This window comes from Canis lupus, chromosome 20, assembly GCF_003254725.2.
Source record: "Canis lupus dingo isolate Sandy chromosome 20, ASM325472v2, whole genome shotgun sequence".
Classification (NCBI taxonomy): Eukaryota; Metazoa; Chordata; class Mammalia; order Carnivora; family Canidae; genus Canis; species Canis lupus.
In genome coordinates, this window is record NC_064262.1 from 32,044,660 (window position 1) to 32,064,702 (window position 20,043).

The 20,043-nt window shown below is 35.7% G+C and overlaps 1 protein-coding gene across 35 annotated transcripts in view; it reads left to right on the forward strand.

Moving 5' to 3' along the window:
* CFAP20DC (CFAP20 domain containing) overlaps positions 1–20,043 on the forward strand; it is a 246,655-nt gene that overhangs the window by 115,308 nt on the left and 111,304 nt on the right. For all 35 annotated transcript variants that reach the window (XR_007404050.1, XR_007404049.1, XR_007404051.1 and 32 more), the window contains one exon: positions 14,651–14,815. Coding sequence is in view for 29 of the 35 variants with exons in the window: in XM_049097500.1 (XP_048953457.1) it covers positions 14,651–14,815 (165 nt within the window). In the remaining 6 variants the exon portion in view is untranslated. The remainder of the gene's footprint in view (positions 1–14,650; positions 14,816–20,043) is intronic.

Below are 20,043 nucleotides of genomic sequence, written 5' to 3' on the forward strand. Positions count from 1 at the left end.
TTCTAGAAGCCCAGGAAACAGGGCAGCACATAAGACGGCAAAGGTGATGTCTTAGAAGTTTGTATAAAGTAGACTTCAGACTTATGCTCCATCTGGATAAGCGTCTGAGAAATCCTTGTGTGGTTCACTCTGTGGAACAGGACACTGTGCCTGTAAATTTCATTTGATAATAAAACACAGCAGTGCATTAACAGCTCCTCAGAGAGATTACAAGCCAGGAAGTGCAGCCACTCATCTTATGTAGCATTTAAAGGCGGCTATACAAGAAAGTGAAAGCCTTCATTTAAAAAAAAAAAAAAAAACCACCCATCTAATAAAAAAACCTCAAAATATATAGAAATATATGTGCATTCTATATCAGATCATAGGAGGTGAATCATAACCTGATTAATATTTTTAAATAAGTGTAAGGGAAAAGTGAATCTAAATATGAAATATTAAATGCTCCTCCCTCAAGCCCCACTAAAATTATAGGAATAAAAATGGTAATAAACCCACCAGGATGAAGAATATGGAAGAGTAGGAAACAACAAGCGAAGTTTGTCCATAAATTTTGTAAGATTGAGGAGTGACAGCTAACTTAAAGGAGAAGAGAAAGTTGAAACTATTGGATTTACAGAGAAGCTTTCCAATGAGATTCATAATAGAACCTCAGAGGGAGTCAAGAATTGTCAGCCCTAGATACTGCAAAAGGCAGGAGTACAGAGGTTGTGGCTAACAACAAGGAGATTGGTTAAAATTGTATATGTGTTGCTATAGGATCCCAGATCCCCCTTCCAACTGCAAATAACAAGACAACAGGATATTTATTCTTTGGAGAAACTGAACCAGAGAACTTCTCAACTCAGGTACATTGAGTCCATGGCAGATAGACACCAAAACTAATAGGAAGAAAGAAATAGATAAAATAAGGAATAGATATATGTTTGTCTCAGTTAAGAAAGCATACTGCATCTATAAAATAGGAATAATTTGTTCTTGCTGTATTTCAATAGGCATTTTATTTATTAAAGTTTATTATAAGCTTTTTTTTTTAAGGTTTATTTATTTATTTATTTATGATGGGGGGGCAGATACACAGGAGGAGGGAGAAGCAGGCTCCATGCCGGGAGCCCGACGTGGGACTCGATCCCGGGACTCCAGGATCATGCCCTAGGCCAAAGGCAGGCGCTAAACCACTGAGCCACCCAGGGATCCCCATATTATAAGCTTTTTATATAATTTAGAAACATTTACAAATCATAGGTATTCAGTTTTGGGAATTAACACAGAGTAAACACATTTCTGTAACCACCACCCAGATCAAGAAATAGAACATTACAAATATCTTAGAAACCCTATTTATAATCCCCTCCCAATCATGACCCTCTCTCTTCTTCTGAGAGGTAGCACTCTTCCAACTTCTAACACTATAAATTAACTTTATCTATTTTTGAAGTTTATTTAAATAAAATCATACAATACATATTCTTTCATATATACATTCTTTAACAAAATACTGTGTGAGATTCATCTGTATTGCTAATTTAATTACTGTGCAGTATGTCATTGTGTGAGGGTACCACTGTTTGTCTATTTTTGGCTATTTTAAATAGTGCTGCTGGAATCATTCTACATTTCTTTTGGAGCATCTAGGTAGGCTTTCTTTGGATATTAAGGAGCTGAATGAACATATTTAAGCATTCTTAATTTCAGTTATATTTTTTTATCCTAGAACTTCCATTAGATTCTTTCTTAGAATTTCCATTTCTCAGCTGAAATTCTCTATTTTATTATCTAATTTCTCAAATACATTAATCAAAGTTATTTTAAAAGCCTTGGCTCATAATTCTAGTATCTGTCTCTCCTGTTTTCTCTTGTCCTTGTATCCTGATAGGTCTAATTAGTTTTGGGTGAATACTGGACATTTCAACTTAGAACCTGTACAACTATTTTGAAGCTCTGAATTGTACTTTCTCCAGAGATTTAGATTCAAACAAAAATTTTAAAAGAAAAATCCCAAGAGACTGAAAATAGGATCAAAATGTTAAGAATATTAGAAGTAGTCCAAGAGGACCACTAGTAAAGTATTAAGATTCTAAAATGAGAGACTAGAGAAAATAGGAAGGTGATATATAGGAAGGCCAGGTGTTTTCACATTGACATAGCTCATCAAAAACAGAAAAAGAAAAAGAAAGAAAAGAAGAGTCACCATTGTGTGATTTCAGAATAGGAGGAAAAAAAGGATGGTCTAAGATTCCAGATTTTTTTTTAATTCAAGTTGCATACAAGGGGATAGGAATAAGAATAATGATGTCTGACTTCATAAAACAACGTTAGATGGTAGAAGACCTTAAAATTATATCTTCAAAAGTCTAAGGAAAAATTATTTTCAACTTAGAATTCTATCCCATCTAGTCAATTGTTTTTGTCTTCCAAATATTTATTTAAATTCTAGTTAGTTATTATAGAGTGTAACATTGGTTTCAGGAGTAGAATTTAGTGCTTCATCCCTTACATATTAATACCCAGTGCTCATCCTAACAAGTGCACTCCTTAATAATACCCATCACCCATTTAGCCCATCCCCCTACCCACCTCTTTCCATCAACCCTCAGTTTGCTATCATTAAGAGTGTCTTATGGTTTGCCTCCCCTCTCCTTCTCTCTTTTTCTTTTCCCTTCTCATGTGTTCATCAGTTTTGTTTCCTAAATTCCACATATGAGTGAAATAATATGGTATTTGTCTTTATCTTTCTCTGACTGACTTAGGATAATACAGTCTAGCTCCATCCACATCACTGCAAATGGAAAGATTTCATTCTTGTTGATGGTTCTTGATAACTACAGTAATATAGTCATATTTTGATTATATAAACATTGGGCTGAATGCACCTCCTTCAAATCTGAATTTTTGTATCCTTTGAGTAAATACCTACTACTATAATTTCTGGATTGTAGGGTAGTTCTATTTTTAACTTTTTGAAGAACCTCCATACTGTTTTCCAGAGTGGCTGCACCTGTTTGCATTCCCATCAACAGTATAAGAGGGTTCCTCTCTCTATGTATCCTCACCAACATCTGTTGTTTCCTGCTTTTCTTCCCCTGCCCTCTAGTGATATACCTAGTAAGGAGTTGCTATGGCCTAGGTAAAAGAGGTTGCTGCCTGTGTTCTCTTCTAGGATTTTGATAGATTCCTGTCTTACATTTAGTTCTCTAATCAATTTTGAGTTTATCTTTGTATATGGTATAAGAAAGAGGTCCAGTTTCATTCTTCTTCGTGTGGCTGTCCAGTTTTCCCAGGACCATTTTTGTTGAAGAGATTGCCTTTTTTTTTTCCGTTGGATATTCTTTCCTCCTTTGTCAAAGATGAGTTGACCATAGAGTTGAGGATCCATTTCTGGGTTCTCTATTCTGTTTCATTGATCTGTGTGTCTGTTTTTATGCCAGTACCATTGTCTTGATGACTACACTAACATAGCTTGAAGTACCAAATCGTGATGTTACGGCTTTGGACCGGAACAAGATTTTCTTTTTCAAGATTGCTTTGGCTATTCAGGTCTTTTGTGGTTCCATATTTTTTCCAAACACAGAAATTAAGTATCAGATTTAGAAGCTATGGCTGAAAGGCTTGAGAATAGTTGCCTCTGCATTGCAGGACGAGGGGATGAGTGAGGTGGGAGGGCAGCAGTTAGGGATTGATGACTTTTTCTTATAATTTTATAGTACCATTTGTATTTTTTAACAACATACATATATTTTGTTTTATAATTAATTTTTTAAAATTTTATTTGTTTATTCATAAGAGAGAGAGAGAGGCAGAGACATAGGCAGAGGGAGAAGCAGGTTCCATGCAGGAAGCCTGATATGGGACTCAATCCCGGGACTCTGGGATCACGCCTTAAGTCAAAGGCAGATGCTTAACCACTGAGCCACCCAGGTGTCCCTATAATTAATTTTTTAAGTGAATGGATAATCCAAAAAATTCCAAGAAAAAACATTGGTATGATTTCTTCTTAGGTTTTCAGAAGGCCTGAAAAAAGCCTCATGTGTGTGGCATCTCAGATTGCCTAAAATGTTCTGAATAGGCCTGGGGAAGCATGCTGTGGTCAGGGTGCTGTGGAATATAACCCCGTATTCCTCACTTAACTGTCAGGACTTAAACTTGCACAAGTGCTCACCCTGTCTCTATGCTTCAGTTTCTGCGTCAGTAAAATGAGGATAATTGTTTCTTGGTTAAGTAAAATACTATTACTTTACCTCTGAAGGAATAAAGTGTGTAAACCAAGAACATCTTGGAGAAGTTAAATTGTATTGTAGACACTAAAGATACAGATTAATGGTCCCATAATCCATTGCTGTAATCACATACCAACTTTGTGCTTTTTGTGAGTTCTGAACATCTCTGAGTGTTGTTTCCTCATTAATTACTATAAGGTTATTGTGAAGACCCAATGAAATATAAAAATATATGTGAAAATACATAAACTAATTCATTATGTAGATGCTAACCATTTATCTGCTTTCTATAATCATGCACTGAGATGACACAGCCTTTGCTTCAAGGAGCTTGACATTTCTCAGGGAAATTTACATGTACATGTAGATCATTATTCCTGGAGGAAACTTACCTAATGGGCTTTAACAAGCACTGGGAGGAGAGTCTGGACCACTTATGTCGTACTTGAGAGCCACTTGGAGAGGCACTTGAATTTCACAGACTTGCCAAGTTAGGAAAAACTTGACTAACATAAGGTTGCCAACTTTTGAATTTGCCAAATCAGAGCATTAAAACAGACAAGGAAAACTATAATTGTTCTGATCCGTTCATTAGTCGAAAAGACATTTAAACACACACACATTAGGAAAGTATTAATTTCAAAATAAAGGCTGACATTTTCACCACAGATCAGTAAAAATGACTTCACGGGTCAGTATCTATTCATAGAGCAGTGTTTGGTCTATACTTACCTAGAGAAATAAATTTTCTAAACTACATCCTGAAGGAAAAAAATAATTTCTCAAGTAATGAAAGTGGACAAGACAGGAAAGCACTTTCAGGAAAAGGAAACAGTGTGTATGTATAAAGGCATGGCATCATGAATAGATCTGATGGATTCAAGGACCAGGGTTCAGTATGATACATGGGAATTCAGTATGATATGTGGCAGGATTGGGAGGTTTGATTTAATAATATTTTATTACTGGCTGCATACTTTGTGTAGATATAAAGAGGTAGAGCAAGTTTCCTATCCTTAGAGTTCTCTGTATAATTTTAGATACTGGAAAAGTAAACACTGCAAGAGTTCATTGTCAAGACAATTTTATAAAAGGGGACAAAGGATAACATAGTATGGGATAAATTGAGTGTCCCTGGTCAACGAGGTTGGCAGCAGAAGTGATAACAGTGATGACAATAATGCTAATAGAAGCAGTAGGTATTCTCAACCCTTTGAATATATTACCTTAATGCTCATACAGACTCTGTAAAGTAGATGTTACTATCATCCCCACTTTACAGTTAGGGAAACTTAGACACAGAGTAGTCAGATGCCCAGTGTCACACAACTCTTAGGTAGTAAATGCAGGTTTTGAACCCTGACAATAGGACTCAAGTTTATACTCCTACTTACTACAGTGTACTGCCTCTCTTGGGAGGATGGATGGGAGGGAAATTATTTAAAAAAAAAAAAAAGGCAAGACATGTCATGGAATAAGAATGGCAGGATTTGGTGCCTGGAGGTGTTGAGGCTATCTGTGTTCAATAAGTAATGGATGTCCCTTTGTCTTTCATACTGAGGGTAGGGGGAAGGGTATTTTCTTCTGCAAAGACAGATCTGTTAGTCATAGTGTTGAGACTTTTATCATAGGAAACTCATTTACTTGTTTCTTACATTTCATTCTGAGATTCGATTTAAAGATACTGTATAGGGCAGCCCCTGTGGCACAGCGGTTTAGCGCTGCCTGCAGCCAGGGGTGTGATCCTGGAGACCCGGGATCGAGTCCCACATCGGGCTTCCAGCATGGAGCCTGCTTCTCTCTCTGCCTGTGTCTCTGCCTCTGTGTGTCTGTGTGTGTGTGTGTGTGTGTGTGTGTGTGTCAATAAATAAATAAAATCTTTAAAAATAAATAAATAAATAAATAAATTAAATAAATAAAATAAAATAAAATAAAGATACTGTATAAAATGCTTCCTTAAGCTCAGTACTCTGTTGTCCCTGGCTTATTTAAGCTGCTGCATTTCACTCTAGAATCTCTTAAACTCACCCAAGCTAGGAAATGTTGCCTAATTCCATTGCTGTTTACACAGTGGGATATAATTGAAAGTGAATTATTGGGACCCTAAAAGAAGAAATTAACCAGTTTTTCATTTGTCCAGAGGAATGGCTTATGTTGGACAAGTAGTAAAGCACACTGATTCAATTGAATCTATGACTTGTATGGTTCCTGAGGGAACACGGACTGGCATTTTTAGGCATCTGTTTGATTGAATTATTGATTAACTTGTATCATTCTACATTAAAAAAAAAACAACATATGTATAAATAGTTAGATAAGAAAGACAAGAAGAAAGAAAAAAGAAGAGAGGAAAGAGCATGTTATTATCCACTAGGCGTGGACTTATGCTCTGCCAGTGATGATTTTACAGGTCTCCTGACACCCCATTTCAGTGCTTTCTAAAATATCAGCACTTGGGCATATGTGTTCTGTGTTCAGAAATGCAAGAAGAAGAGAATAATTAAAAGTATGATTTCAGACTGAGAGTCCCTTGAGGGTATAGGTTAAGTGTCCATATTTTTACCTCTAGCACATGACCTGGCACTGGTAATCTGTCTTATATGTTTGATGAATTAATGAAGTAAGAGTTCGCTAATTGTTCGTTCAATTATTCATTCATTTACTCTCTGTATTCGGTAAGTCTTTATTGAATGTCAAATAATGTGAAGAAGATTATCCCTTCAAAGGCCACAGAAAAAACTAGAAATACTGATGTATTGCCTTAATAGACTCAATTGAGCTGGAAAGGGCCTTAGAGATCATCTAATACAATGTCTTAATTATACAGAGAGGAAAGTAAGGCCCATGGAAATAAGGCATCTTGTGCTGAGGTCACAGAAGGTGGAACTCTAGGCCAGGCCTCTGCCTATTCCTTCCTCAACAGTATACAAATTTACCTTTCTCAATAACTGGAATCCTTTAGAGTTTTTAATAATCATCATTATTGAGTATTTTCCTGCCTCTCTATCTCCATCTAGGTCAGGCACATCAAATTCAGCTCTCATTAGTTTAAGGCTGCATTCCCACTCCTTTCTGCAGTGAAGCTGAACTTAGATTGCCCTTGCCTAGTAAACCACCATAGGGCAAGAAAAAGGGGGTAAGAACTCAGCATAGCTGAGGTGCCTATTTTTGGACCAATAGTAGATCCCAAAAAAATAGGTTATGAATATCTATATATTAAGACACAGACTTATTCTGATTAAAATCCCAATTGTAGATATTATAAGCATTATTTATTTATTTTTTAAATTTTTATTTATTTATGATAGTCACACAGAGAGAGAGAGAGGCAGAGACATAGGCAGAGGGAGAAGCAGGCTCCATGCCCCGGGAGCCCAACGTGGGATTCGATCCCGGGTCTCCAGGATCACGCCCTGGGCCAAAGGCAGGCGCCAAACCGCTGCACTACTACCCAGGGATCCCTATAAGCATTATTTATAACAGAACTTCATATCTTAAAAACTCTTAAGGATAACAATTCAGTTATAATGTCATCCCAAATAATTAAATACCTGGAATAAATTTAATCAAGAAGATGAAAAACTTGTTCATTGAAAACTATAAAATATTGCTAAAGGAAGTTAGAGAATACCTAAGTAAATGGAAATATATCTGGATTGAAGGACTTGAAATTCTTGGGTTTGTTTTTCTTTTTTTAAGATTTTATTTATTTATTCATGAGAAAGAGAGAGAGAGAGGCGGAGAAGCAGGCTTCTTCAGGGAACCTGACGTGGGACTTGATCCTGGGGCTCCAGGATCACGCCCTGGGCCAAAGGCAGGCCCTAAACCACTGAGCCACCCAGGGATCCCAAAAGAGTTGAAATTGTTAAGATGTCAGCATGACCCAAAGAGATCTAGGGATTCAGTGCAATCTATCAAATTTTGATGGCCTTTTTGCAGAAATGAAAAAGCCAATCTCAAATTCATATGGAATGCAAGGGATCCAAACAGCCAAAAACAACCTTGAAAAAAAGAAGAACAAAGTTGGAGGAGTCACACTTCCCAATTTCAAAACTTAATTCAAGAGCAAGAGTTGCAGTAATCAAAACAGTTTGATACAGTTAGAATGGACATATATACCAATGGAATAGAATTGAGTCCAGAAATGAACCCATATATCTAATTTTGACAGGGGTGCCAAGAACATTCATTAAGGAGAGAAGAGACTCTTCAACAAATGGTTCTGGGACAATTGGATATCCATATGCAAAAGAATGGATACCTCACACCATGTATAAAAACTAACTCAAATGGATCAACAACCTAAATATAAGAGCTAAATAAAACTCTTAGGAAAAAATAGAGCTTAATCTTCATGACCTTAGATTTGGCAATGGATTCCTAGGTATTACCCCAAAGTACAGCAACAAAATCTTAAAAATTGATAAATTGGACATTAATACTTAAAACTTTTGTGTATCAGAGGACACTATTAAGAAATTAAAAAGACAGGGATCCCTGGGTGGCGCAGCGGTTTGGCGCCTGCCTTTGGCCCAGGGCGCGATCCTGGAGACCCGGGATCGAATCCCACATCGGGCTCCCGGTGCATGGAGCCTGCTTCTCCCTCTGCCTGTGTCTCTGCCTCTCTCTCTCTCTCTCTCTCTCTCTCTCTCTCTCTCTATGTGACTATCATAAGTAAAAAATTTAAAAAAATTTTTTTTAAAAGAAATTAAAAAGACAGCCTACATAATGAGAGAAAATATTTGCAAATCATATCTCTGATAGGATAAATATTCTGATTCTACATATAAAGAGTATATATATAGAATATTCTGATATCTTCCAGTATCTGGAATATGTAAAGGACTCTTAAAACTCAACAACACACAATCCAATTTAAAAATGGTTGAAGGAATTAACTGTTATAGATATTTCTCCAAAGAAGATATACAAATAGTTGACAAATGTATGAAAAATTGCTTAACAGAGTTAGTCATTAGGGAAATACAAATCAAAACCACAATGAGATACCACTTCACACTCACTAGGATGGCTATAATTTTTTTAATAGAAAAGAAGTGTTAGCAAGGGTATGGAGAAATTGGAATCCTTATACATTGTTAATGGGAATGCAAAATGGTTCACCCTCTATGGGAGACAGTTTGGCAGTTCCTGAAAATGTTAAACACAGAATTACCATATGAACCTGCAGTACCAGTCCTGGGTATATACCCAAAAGAATGGAAAACAGATACATGTACATGCATGTTCATTGTAGTGTTATTCACAATAACCAAAATGTGAAAACAGCCCAAATGTTCATCAGCAGATGAATGGATAAACCAAACATGATATATATTATACACACAGAAAGTCACATACTGCATGATTCCATTTATATGAAATATCCAGAATAGATAAATCCATAATGATAGAATGCAGATTTATGGTTGCCAGGGACTGGGGGTTGGAGGGATGGACAGAAACTGGCTAATGGATAAAGGATTTTGCTTTGGAATGATGGAAATGTTTAGGAACTAGATAAAGTGGTGGTTGCACAGCATTGTGAATGTACTATGTGCCAATGAATTGTTCACTTTGAAATGCTTAATTTTTATTAAGATATAAATGTGAATTTCTCCTCAAAATATTTTTTTAAAAACTAAGGGCATGATTCATTTCAGGATAGCCAAGTGTTTGATGTATCTCAGGCTTATTTGCCCCTTTAAATATCAAGACCTTTTATTATTAAAAAAAGCACATACTAAGATACAGTGGTTTTGTTTCCATTATAATGAAATAATTGACATAAGTATTTGTTATTAATAATAAACACTTATATGGTACTTGCTATGTATCAGGAACTTTACTTAGGCCCTTACACACATTAACTTATTTAATCATCACAACAATACTATAAGGTATTACTTTTTTAATTCCTGTTTTACAGGTAAGAAAACCAGGGCATGGCAAGGTAAATTACCACGCCAAAGTCACACAGCTAATGAGTGATGTTCTAATGCATAAAATGTTCTATATATGTTTTAAAATTGATGACTTAATTTTTTTAAAGATTTATTTATTTGAGAGAGAGAGAGAGAACAAGCAGGAGGAGGGCCAGAGGGAGAGAGAAAAAATGTGCAGCAGACTCCCACTGAGCACGGAGCCTGATGAAGGACTCAATCTCACGATCCTGAGATCATGACCTGAGACAAAATCAAGAGTCAGACTCTTACCCGAATGAGCAACCCAGGTGCCCAGTGATTTAACTTTTAAAGCTAGTTAAGATCCTCATCAGAGATACTCAACACCTACAGAATGCTTCATTTTATGATGGTGTTATAGCCAAAGAAAGCGGAACAGGATTACAAAGTCATTCACTCAAACATTCTAATATATTAACTCATACTGGGAGCAAAAACAGAAAAAAACAAACAAACAAACAAAAAAACACCATTTGGTTGTGTTTTAATGCTACATGAGCAAATCTATTGGTGTTTTTGTGGTTTTTTTGGGGTTTTTTTTGTTGTTGTTGGTTTTCTCTTAGCCGTTTCCTCCATGTACCATTTTGCCATTCTGAGCTGACCATTCCAGCCAACATTGTGTTCTTTCAGATTTGTTAGCAAAAGCACTTTAAATTCAACTGTGTCATTTTCCGACGTTAATCGAGCAATCTGCATGTTTCCATACACAGTCTCTTACAAAAGATAGAGCTTGTCTGGAAGAATAATGCAGATAGGCCCTGGTCCCTTAGTATCTGATTATCAGCTTGATTTGTTATTTGCCATCTGAGAAGAAATATGTGATATCCAAATAAAATGTGCATGGAATACTTGTCAGCATATGGCAGAGCAAAGAGCCACTAAAGAAGGAAAGTGGAAGAATTGGCAGCTGCTTTTAATCTAGGTCAGCTGTTAATAAAGGGCCTTCATCCATGACCATTTATTGAGCATCCCCTCTGAACCAGATGCTATACTAAATATATTGTTGGGAGTCTCTCACTATTCTCTCCCACACTAGCAGCCCTTTGGCAGAACTGTCTTCTTTCAGTTCCTAGAATACACCAGAGTCTTCCTGCCTTTAGAGACTTTGAATGCTGTGTTCCCTCCACCTGAATGATCCCTTCCATTCATTTCACCAAGCCACCTTCTGCTTATCTTTTATGACTCAGCTTAAATGCCGCTTTATCAGAAGAGACTTTCTGATAGACTTTCTGGATATTACCTCCCTCATAACACCTTGAACTTTTCCTTCAGAGCACTTAACAAAATTATAATTAGTTATTTGTAATATAATTTGTTTCATATTCTCTGCTAGGTGTAAACTTTAAGACCAGAACTGGGTCACCCTGGCTCACCACTAGATTCCCTGGCACCTAGTAGAGGCTCAATAAATATTTGCTGAATGATAAAATGAGTAAATGAATGCATGAAGGTAGACCATACCCTCTATGTACTCAAAGATTAGCCCTGTTTATTTATTATATAGGATCCATGCTGTGTTCAGAATTCTTATTTTTTAATTAAGCCATGAATGCTAAAAAATAAAGTGACGTAGATACTGGATATGGAGAAGAGAGTGTTTATTGGTGAGGTGGGTGCTGGTGGGGAGCTGAGTTAACTTCCACTTCGGTCTATCAAAACATCCAAGTACGAGGTCATAAGCTCTTTCATAGTTTGGTTTCACAAAAATGAGGCAAAAGATCCTCTCCCATGTATTCTACACTTAGAAAGTCAATAGCTGCTAAATGGGCTTACTAATTCCTCTTTATTTTAAAAATAATAAACCAATAGCTTTTTTCTTTGATTTCTCCTTTTATTGTAGGCTTTATACTGCTCACAGTCTCCCTTGATGAATAATCTAATGAGTTAGTGAAACAGCTGTGGGTGCAAAGGAGAGTAGATGTATAGAAAGGAAAAATGGCACAGAAGGGATTTATCCTTTTACTGTGAAATCTGATTTGCATGTCAGCCACAATCCTATAAAATTCAGATTAGAGTTTTGTAATAGTCTCTGCCTTGGATTTTGGGTTACCAGGGATTTTCTGGGTATTTCTTGTTACTTGAAACTCAGGTTTTGTTTTGGATACATTTCAGGCTTTGTATGGCATTGTACCCTGTACCATCCATTCAGTCCCTATAAGCTAAAAATTCCATGATTTGTCTTCATGTGATTGAGAATACAGCATTTTATTTCAGGGTCTTATAGCCTACAGAATTCTCTGTTTTGGGCAGACCGAGTGGCTCAGTGGTTTAGCGCTGCCTTCAGCCCAGGGCCTGGTCCTGGAGACCAGCAATCGAGTCCCACGTTGTCCTGCATGGAGCCTGCTTCTCCCCCTGCCTGTCTCTCTCTCTCTCTCTCTCTCCCCCCCCCCCCTCTCTCTCTCATGAATAAATAAGCAAAATCTTAAAAAAAAAAAAAAAAAAGAATTCTCTCTTTCAATATAAAATCTTTAGTTTATCCGTATTAGGATTAATGTGGAAATTATCTTTTTGTACCTTAGAAGAGTTTGAAATAATATGTCAGATATATTTGGAGTTAGTTTACTTATTTTTCCAAATATTTTCTATTTTGAGAGTTTATTTACTCAACTACTTTGTATGATTTTCTAAATGCTCATGACAAATAAGAAATGGACCAAGAAAGAACACCTGAAAACTAAGATTTGTAAAGCTACTGCATTTTCAATGCCTGGAGCATTAGGACACTTAGAAACCATTACATTGCTGATGAGTATTTAAGTTTTTAGTTAAATGATTCATTTCCTCTTCAAGATTAGGATATTAGGATCTAATTAGGAAACTGCCATGACTTGGGTACATATAAGCCTAACATCATTTTCCTTTATAAACGTGGTTAGAGTTTATACTTGAATAGGATGTTTTTCAAGGAATGATTGGTTGAATTTTTGTTACTATGCACATTCACATACACACTCACAAATTTTTTCCACTAGATTCTAAAATTAGAAATTTTACTTATAAAAATTGAAAACATACACACATTTTTATGTAGAAGAAAATAAAGCCTATGCTTAAGCTAACCATCAAAAGTTGTTTTACACTTTGATGTATTTCATTTTAGTCTTTTTGTCACTCACACATTTTATTTACTGATTTTCTAGAGTTAGAGTTTTGTTTATATTATTTTCACTTAACTTTCTATCATGAGTCTTTCCCATATCATTAAGCCATCTTCATAAATAGAATTTCTTGTGACTCTTTACTGATAAATCAAGTTGTTTATTTTTCAGAAATTATAAACACTTATTTACATAAATATCCATCTGAGTTTCTGATTTTTTTTTTTTTTTTTTTTTTTTTACTTTAGAAAGGACTCAGATGCCTAGGTGGCGCAGTGGGTTAAGCAGCCGACTTTTGGTTTCCACTCAAGTCATGATTTCAGGGTCTTCAAATCAATCCCACTGTGGAGCCCCATTGATGCTCAGAGCAGAGTCTGCTTAAGACTATCTCCTCCTCTCCCTCCGCCCCAACCCACTTGCATGCACGCGTGCATGCGCTCTCTCAAATAAATTAAAAAATCTTAAAAAAAAGAAAAAAAGATTTGTAGAGTGAAATTACTGAGTAAAATGGCATATACATTTTTAAGACTTTGATACATATAGTAAAATTGCTTTTTGAAATACTAATACTGATTTAATTCCTGCTTAATACATATGACAAGGCTTAATATCTTTGCCATAAGAGAGGGTCATACAAATAAATAAGAAAATAATGTTCTAACACCAAAATAGGTTCAGAACATGAACAGAAAATTTACTAAGCTGGAAATTTGTATATCCATTATATCCGTGTAAGTATATATGAATGATATCAAATCTCATTAAGAATATAAACTATACTAATAAAAATACTATTTTAATTATAATAAACTGTTCTTTCTTTGAAAGTATTCAAAGGTAAGATGTTAACAGGGGAAGCTAGGTAAAAGGTACTAGGGATTCTGTACTATTTTTATAATTTCTGTAGATCTAAAACTATTTCAAAATAAAAAGTTAAAAAATTACTCATATAATGGCTCTAGGTGCTTGTTGAAATACATCTTTGTGTGTATTGATCTCACATAAATGAGCCACCATACTTCCAGAAATCTGCATCAGAGCATACCTAACTAGCTGTTTTCTTGAGTCACATTCTGGTATTGAAAAATAAGTGTAAAATATATCCAATGAATGCTCTCATTTATTGCACAAGTCTCTGAACCTGCTGTTTGTTATATACTTTATCTTAATTGTTTCCTAAAGCCCTACAAAGTAAGCCCTACAAAATTACAATGCTCATTTTACAGATGAGAAAGCCGAGGCTGTAAGATTGAGTAACTCATTCAAACTCATACTCTAAAATGTTTTATTTTAATTGGTTTCATTTATAAGATATGTCCATTTGGCAGAAATGACTTACATTTAGGGAATGAATGTTTGTCTTTATTTTCAGCTGGAAAAGCTGTTCCCTTTCCAACAGATGAACCTACAGACATTATTCCACGGAGTTGCCAACTAACGACAGATGTTCCACAAGTCACACAGCTGCTAAACATGACTAAACTCCGCCAAACTGAAATAAAATTTGGTGGTCATCCTCTAAGTTCCGCAGAATCAGGTATGCATCAGGGACTTAAATTATAATCATATTTATTTGAAAGACCAAAAAAAGGGTTAAAAAAAAAACCACTGCAATGACGTTTTATAGCTTAAAATTAAATATTAAGTCACTCTAACATCAATTCATGTCTGTGATAATCATTTTAAATTTCTCTTTAGCAGCTAAAATATTTTCTGGGTTTATACATACCCAATCAAAACATCCTAAATTAGTCTTCTCCTTTTCCTGTATGCTTCCAAACCCAGCCAATTATACTTCTGAAACATCTCTCCAATCTCTCTGCTCCTCTATCCTATTGCTGCTTTCATTGATGAAGTCCCCACCATTGCTCATCTTAGCCTCCCAGTTAATCTCCATATCACTGTTGAATTATCTTTCTGATAATAGAAATAGAAATATGATCATGCCTCTCTTCATTTAAAGACCCTTTAATGCCTTTCCTACTATCTTAGAAGGCAAAATGAGAAAACCCTTGGGAACTTACACAAAGCCAACCTCCTCTATCCCAGCTTACTCCAGAGTTTCATCTCTCCTTCCCCATATGCAATTTTCTGACCCCTCTGTGGGTTTGCACACATTCATATTTGGGAATCACTGTTTCTTTGCCTAAAACAACTTCTTTGTCTTTCTGCCTGGAAAAACTCCCAATTCATTTTTCTAGGTCCAACTCAAATGCTACCTCTTCTGTATAGTCTTTCCTAATTCTAACAAGGACTGTTCTCTTCTATGACTTTTTTCCTTTCTTTTCATTTTTTTACAATACTTTTTAATATCTCTGCTTTTCCCAATAAAGTGTGACTTCCTCCAAGAAGAATGCTGTACCTCATTCTTCTATATCCCTAGCATCGAACACAGTATTTGCCACAATGTTTTCATGCCACGGGCTGCAGATTCAAATTATTATGGAGACCAGTCAGATTACATAAATGAATAAAGTGGGCTGGATGCCTGGATATTTGACATATAGAAACCTATTCTACTCTTCAGTGAACCTTATTGGGAGTAGAGGGGGTCATTAGGGGAAAGGAGTCAGCTAGTGCTTCAAAGAAATTGTTCTCTACTGTTCAACTGTTCAAACAGTAACATTAACAACTATGCAAATGATAGAATAAATCTTAGTTAATACTCAGCCCTTGTGAGGGAGCATTAGGGAGTGGTGAGGACTATAGCAAATTATAAGCTCATTCTCCATCTAGAAAGGATACTGCAATTCCATTCTAGCCACGTGTTGCCTTGAAGAATTCATTTACAATCTCACCAGGTCTTCCTTTTTTTTTTTCCCCAAGAGGTGCTAGGTAGTTCAATGTTAATGCTAAATCTTCCAGTTTTAAAATATTGTCTAAGTTCTAAAATTTTTTGAAAACACTCTATGAGCCTAATGAGCCATGCCAGGGCTACCAGTTTTGAACCTTTGTAATAGACACCTGTAGCTCTTGACCAAATGAATGAATAGTGCATACAAATCAAGAAACCTAACATTATTTAGATGAGTGGATCTCAACTTCCTGTTTGTTAGAATCACCGGGGATATATTATAAATAATTTATGTAAAAAATATTTTTTCCTAATGTCTCTGCTTCATCTTCAGAGATTCTGATTTAACTGACCTTGTATGGATATTTTTTAAATGTCTTCAGTGATTCTAATGTGCAGCCTGGTTTGAGAACCACTGGATCACTTACCCAAACAAAAGTCCTATGGCTCAGATGGCACTCAGAAACACAAAAGTAACCCCAAGGAAGGTAAAGTGATGGTTGTAAAAAGCCCTTATGAAGGAAGAAGTAGGTCTTGAAAGTATTCAGTAAATACTTGTGTAAGTTTTTATTATAAATGTAAGATTTATGGAAGTATAAGGTGGTACAGAAGTCTGAGCAAAGACAAGGAGACAGCAAAATGCATGGATGAGTTTTCTGAGGGATTAGTAAAAGGAATGGCCTCAGTAGCCAGAATGGCTGGGTCAGAAGAATATGAGAAGAATGTGCCTCCTACTTCTAAAGTAGAGACACAATAATGCCTTTTTTAGGAAGATGAATTTGACATTGGAATTCAAGATGAATTTTTAAATCAAGACCAGAGATTAAGAATTACAACTCAGGTGTCTTTGCAGCCATCTGGGCATAAAATGTCACTGGCAATGTGGTAAGTGTTGAACTTAAGAGATGCTGCAGCAGAAACACAGGCAGGACTTGATTCTCAGATAACAAATGGAGAAGAGAGCAGTCTCAAAGTTTGAGAGAGGTCAAAGTAGAAGCTGGAGAAAAGAGACAGCCATGATCAAATGAATGAGAAATGGAGTGTTTAGCTCTCTATATTTATCCTGTATTCATTTATTCTTGATGTATTTTTTTAAGATTTTATTTATTTATTTATTTATTTATTTATTTATTTATTTGAGAGAGAGAGGGAGCATGAGTGAGGGGAGGGGCGGACCAAGAGGGAGAGGGAGAGAATCTCAAGCAGACTCCCCACTGAGCACAAAGCCCAAGTAGGGCTTGATCTTATGATCCTAAGATCACGACCTGAGTCAAAACCAAGAGTTGGACACTTAACCCACTGAGCCACCCAGGTGTCCCTCTTGGTGTATTTTGCATATCTCAATCTTCATCAGCATTACATGTCCTAAATTGCATATTCCTAGAAAATTGGGATCTGTCTTGTAACTTCTTCAATATAAACCCTGGCAGGGGCCTATGTGTCAGTAAATACTATATTTCTAAACTCTTTATTACAAAATTTTCAAGCTTCCGGTAAAGTAAAGAGAAGACATTGGATCCTCATGTCCTTGTCACCTGTTTCCACAATTGCCAACTTTAGGCAGGACATTTTAGTAGCACAGGGCACAGGTAATGAGAATTTGAATATTTATTATATATATACTATATTGAGAGAGAGAGAATATATGTAGCCTATGTTCATTAAAGAACCTTTAGAAAATATACAGGAGGATGAAAAAGATCTCACTCCACAGGCAACCACTGTAAACACCTTGGGTCACAAATCAATCTCAATGGAAAATTCACCAAAGAATGAAAGAAGCAAGCATATTTTTGATAACCAAACACTCTATCTGTATCTAATAGGCTGTGAATGCTTTTATTAATAGAAATGACTAAGCTGTAAAGTCCATCATATAACTCAAAGAGCAATTGTGAATGCTCTTCTTTTCTCTCTCTAGCTTAATATTTTAAGAATTAATTATGTCTTTAAATGAAAATATAAGTCTGTAAGTAGATATTTTAAGTGTCTTTTTTTAATTTAAAGTTCAAGGACATGTATGATGCTTGAGATTAAAGAGGAATTTGAATAAATATTAATTGCATCATTAACTCCATATATTATAATTAAAGAGAAACTTTCTCATAGGCCATATTTGATCCCAACTTGTAGAAGAGAATATTAGTATATATCTTGCAAATTCCGTAAATGGGATCTTAATATATATTAATAGTCGACTTGAGTCACATATACAGAAAATTAAAAATCAGGGGTGCCTGGGTGACTCAGTTAAGCATCTGACTCTTGATCTCAGCTCAGGTCTTGATCGCAGGTTCATGAGTTCAAGCCCTGCATTGGGCTCCACACTGGGGATGGAACCTATTTAAAAAAAGAAAAAATTAATAATCATCACTTAATAGAATACTTCATCTGCTCTGTGGATCCCAATTTTATTTCTATTCCATGATAACCATAAGGTTTATGATAAGATTACATGAAAATACAGTAGTCCTCCCTCTTCTGAGGTTTCAGTTACCTGTGGTCAACTGTGGTTCAAAAGCAGATGATCAGAAAGTCAGTAGTAGCCTAACACTAGGTCACACACCTACATCATTCACCTCCCTTCATCTTGTCTCATAGTAATTTTATCATCTCACATCATTACAAGAACAGTGAGTGCAGCACAAGAAGATATTTTGAGAGAGAGGGCACATTCACATAACTTTTACTTCAGGAGGAAAGCATACACATTTTATTAATATTTTACATGTACAAGGGAGCCTTTAACTTTTATTACAATATATTGTTATAATTGTTCTATTTTATTATTAGTTGTTAATCTCTTACTGTGCCTGATTTATAAATTAAACTTTATCAGAGGTGTGTATGTATAGGAAAAAACAGCTTATATGTGTTTTGGTACTTATCCATTTTCAGGCATCCATTGGAGGCCTTGGAACATATCCTACAGGGATAGGAGGAAGCTAGTATACATTGAATTTTGTAGTTCTCTTGCTACAAAGACTTTTCAGTTGCTAATTTCATCATTTGTGGGTTTTTGAAACTTACTATAAATTAACATAATAGTAATTGTTCTTTGTATGAGATATTTTATTTGCAAGGTGTAGCTAATGAATAATGCCCAAGGGCAGACTTGCTAATCTTGGAAAAGCCAGGAGATATTACTTCATTTTAACTATTTGTTTTTGTGTGTGTCTGAGAAATGGACTCCCCATGATGAGAATTTTTGAATTGCATGAGGAAATGACTGTGCACTCTTAAAATTGACTGTACAGTATATTTATGTAAATTGCGGTACTTTGTTAGAAATGCACACACTGAGATCCCAATGAAGCTACCACAAAAAGAAGTAGTTGCTTCCTATGGGGGTATGTTCATTTGAGCAAAAAAAAGGAAACCTTGAAACTTCCATTTTAGAGTGCATTTTGTTGAATGTCATGTAACTTGATTGAAAGCATTTAATAAAATTAATAAGATAATTGTGTTTCCAAGAAGCCAGTGTTACCACACTTCTACCCTGTTCATTTTGTCAGTTCCCACTGCACATTAGCTAATGACTATTAGTCTGCAGAGAACAGCAGGGTATCTGATGATCTTATTTTCATTAATGGGATCCCAGTTTAATTGAACCAGAGATCAAGTCTCGTTGAAGTTGAGCATTCGGCTACTAATGGCAAGATGCAATGGTCCACTAAACACAAATCAAAACTAGTGATTTGCTTAAAAATAAGGAGGCAGTTTTCCCAAGTGCCTCTTTTCCACAGTAGCAGTGTTATTGGGCTTCTCCTTTTTCAGTAAGAAGAGACTGGCATCCTTATCTCGTAGTACAATTGCAAATAGGTTAGTTAATGCATTTTGCAAAACAATGAAATAATCATCTAACTACAGTTGGTACTGGTGAGATCTTATTAGAATTTCTTCTTTGGGTTTCACATTATGAAAGCAAAATTCAATTCAAGTAACAAAATCCACTGTAAAGGAGAATCTAA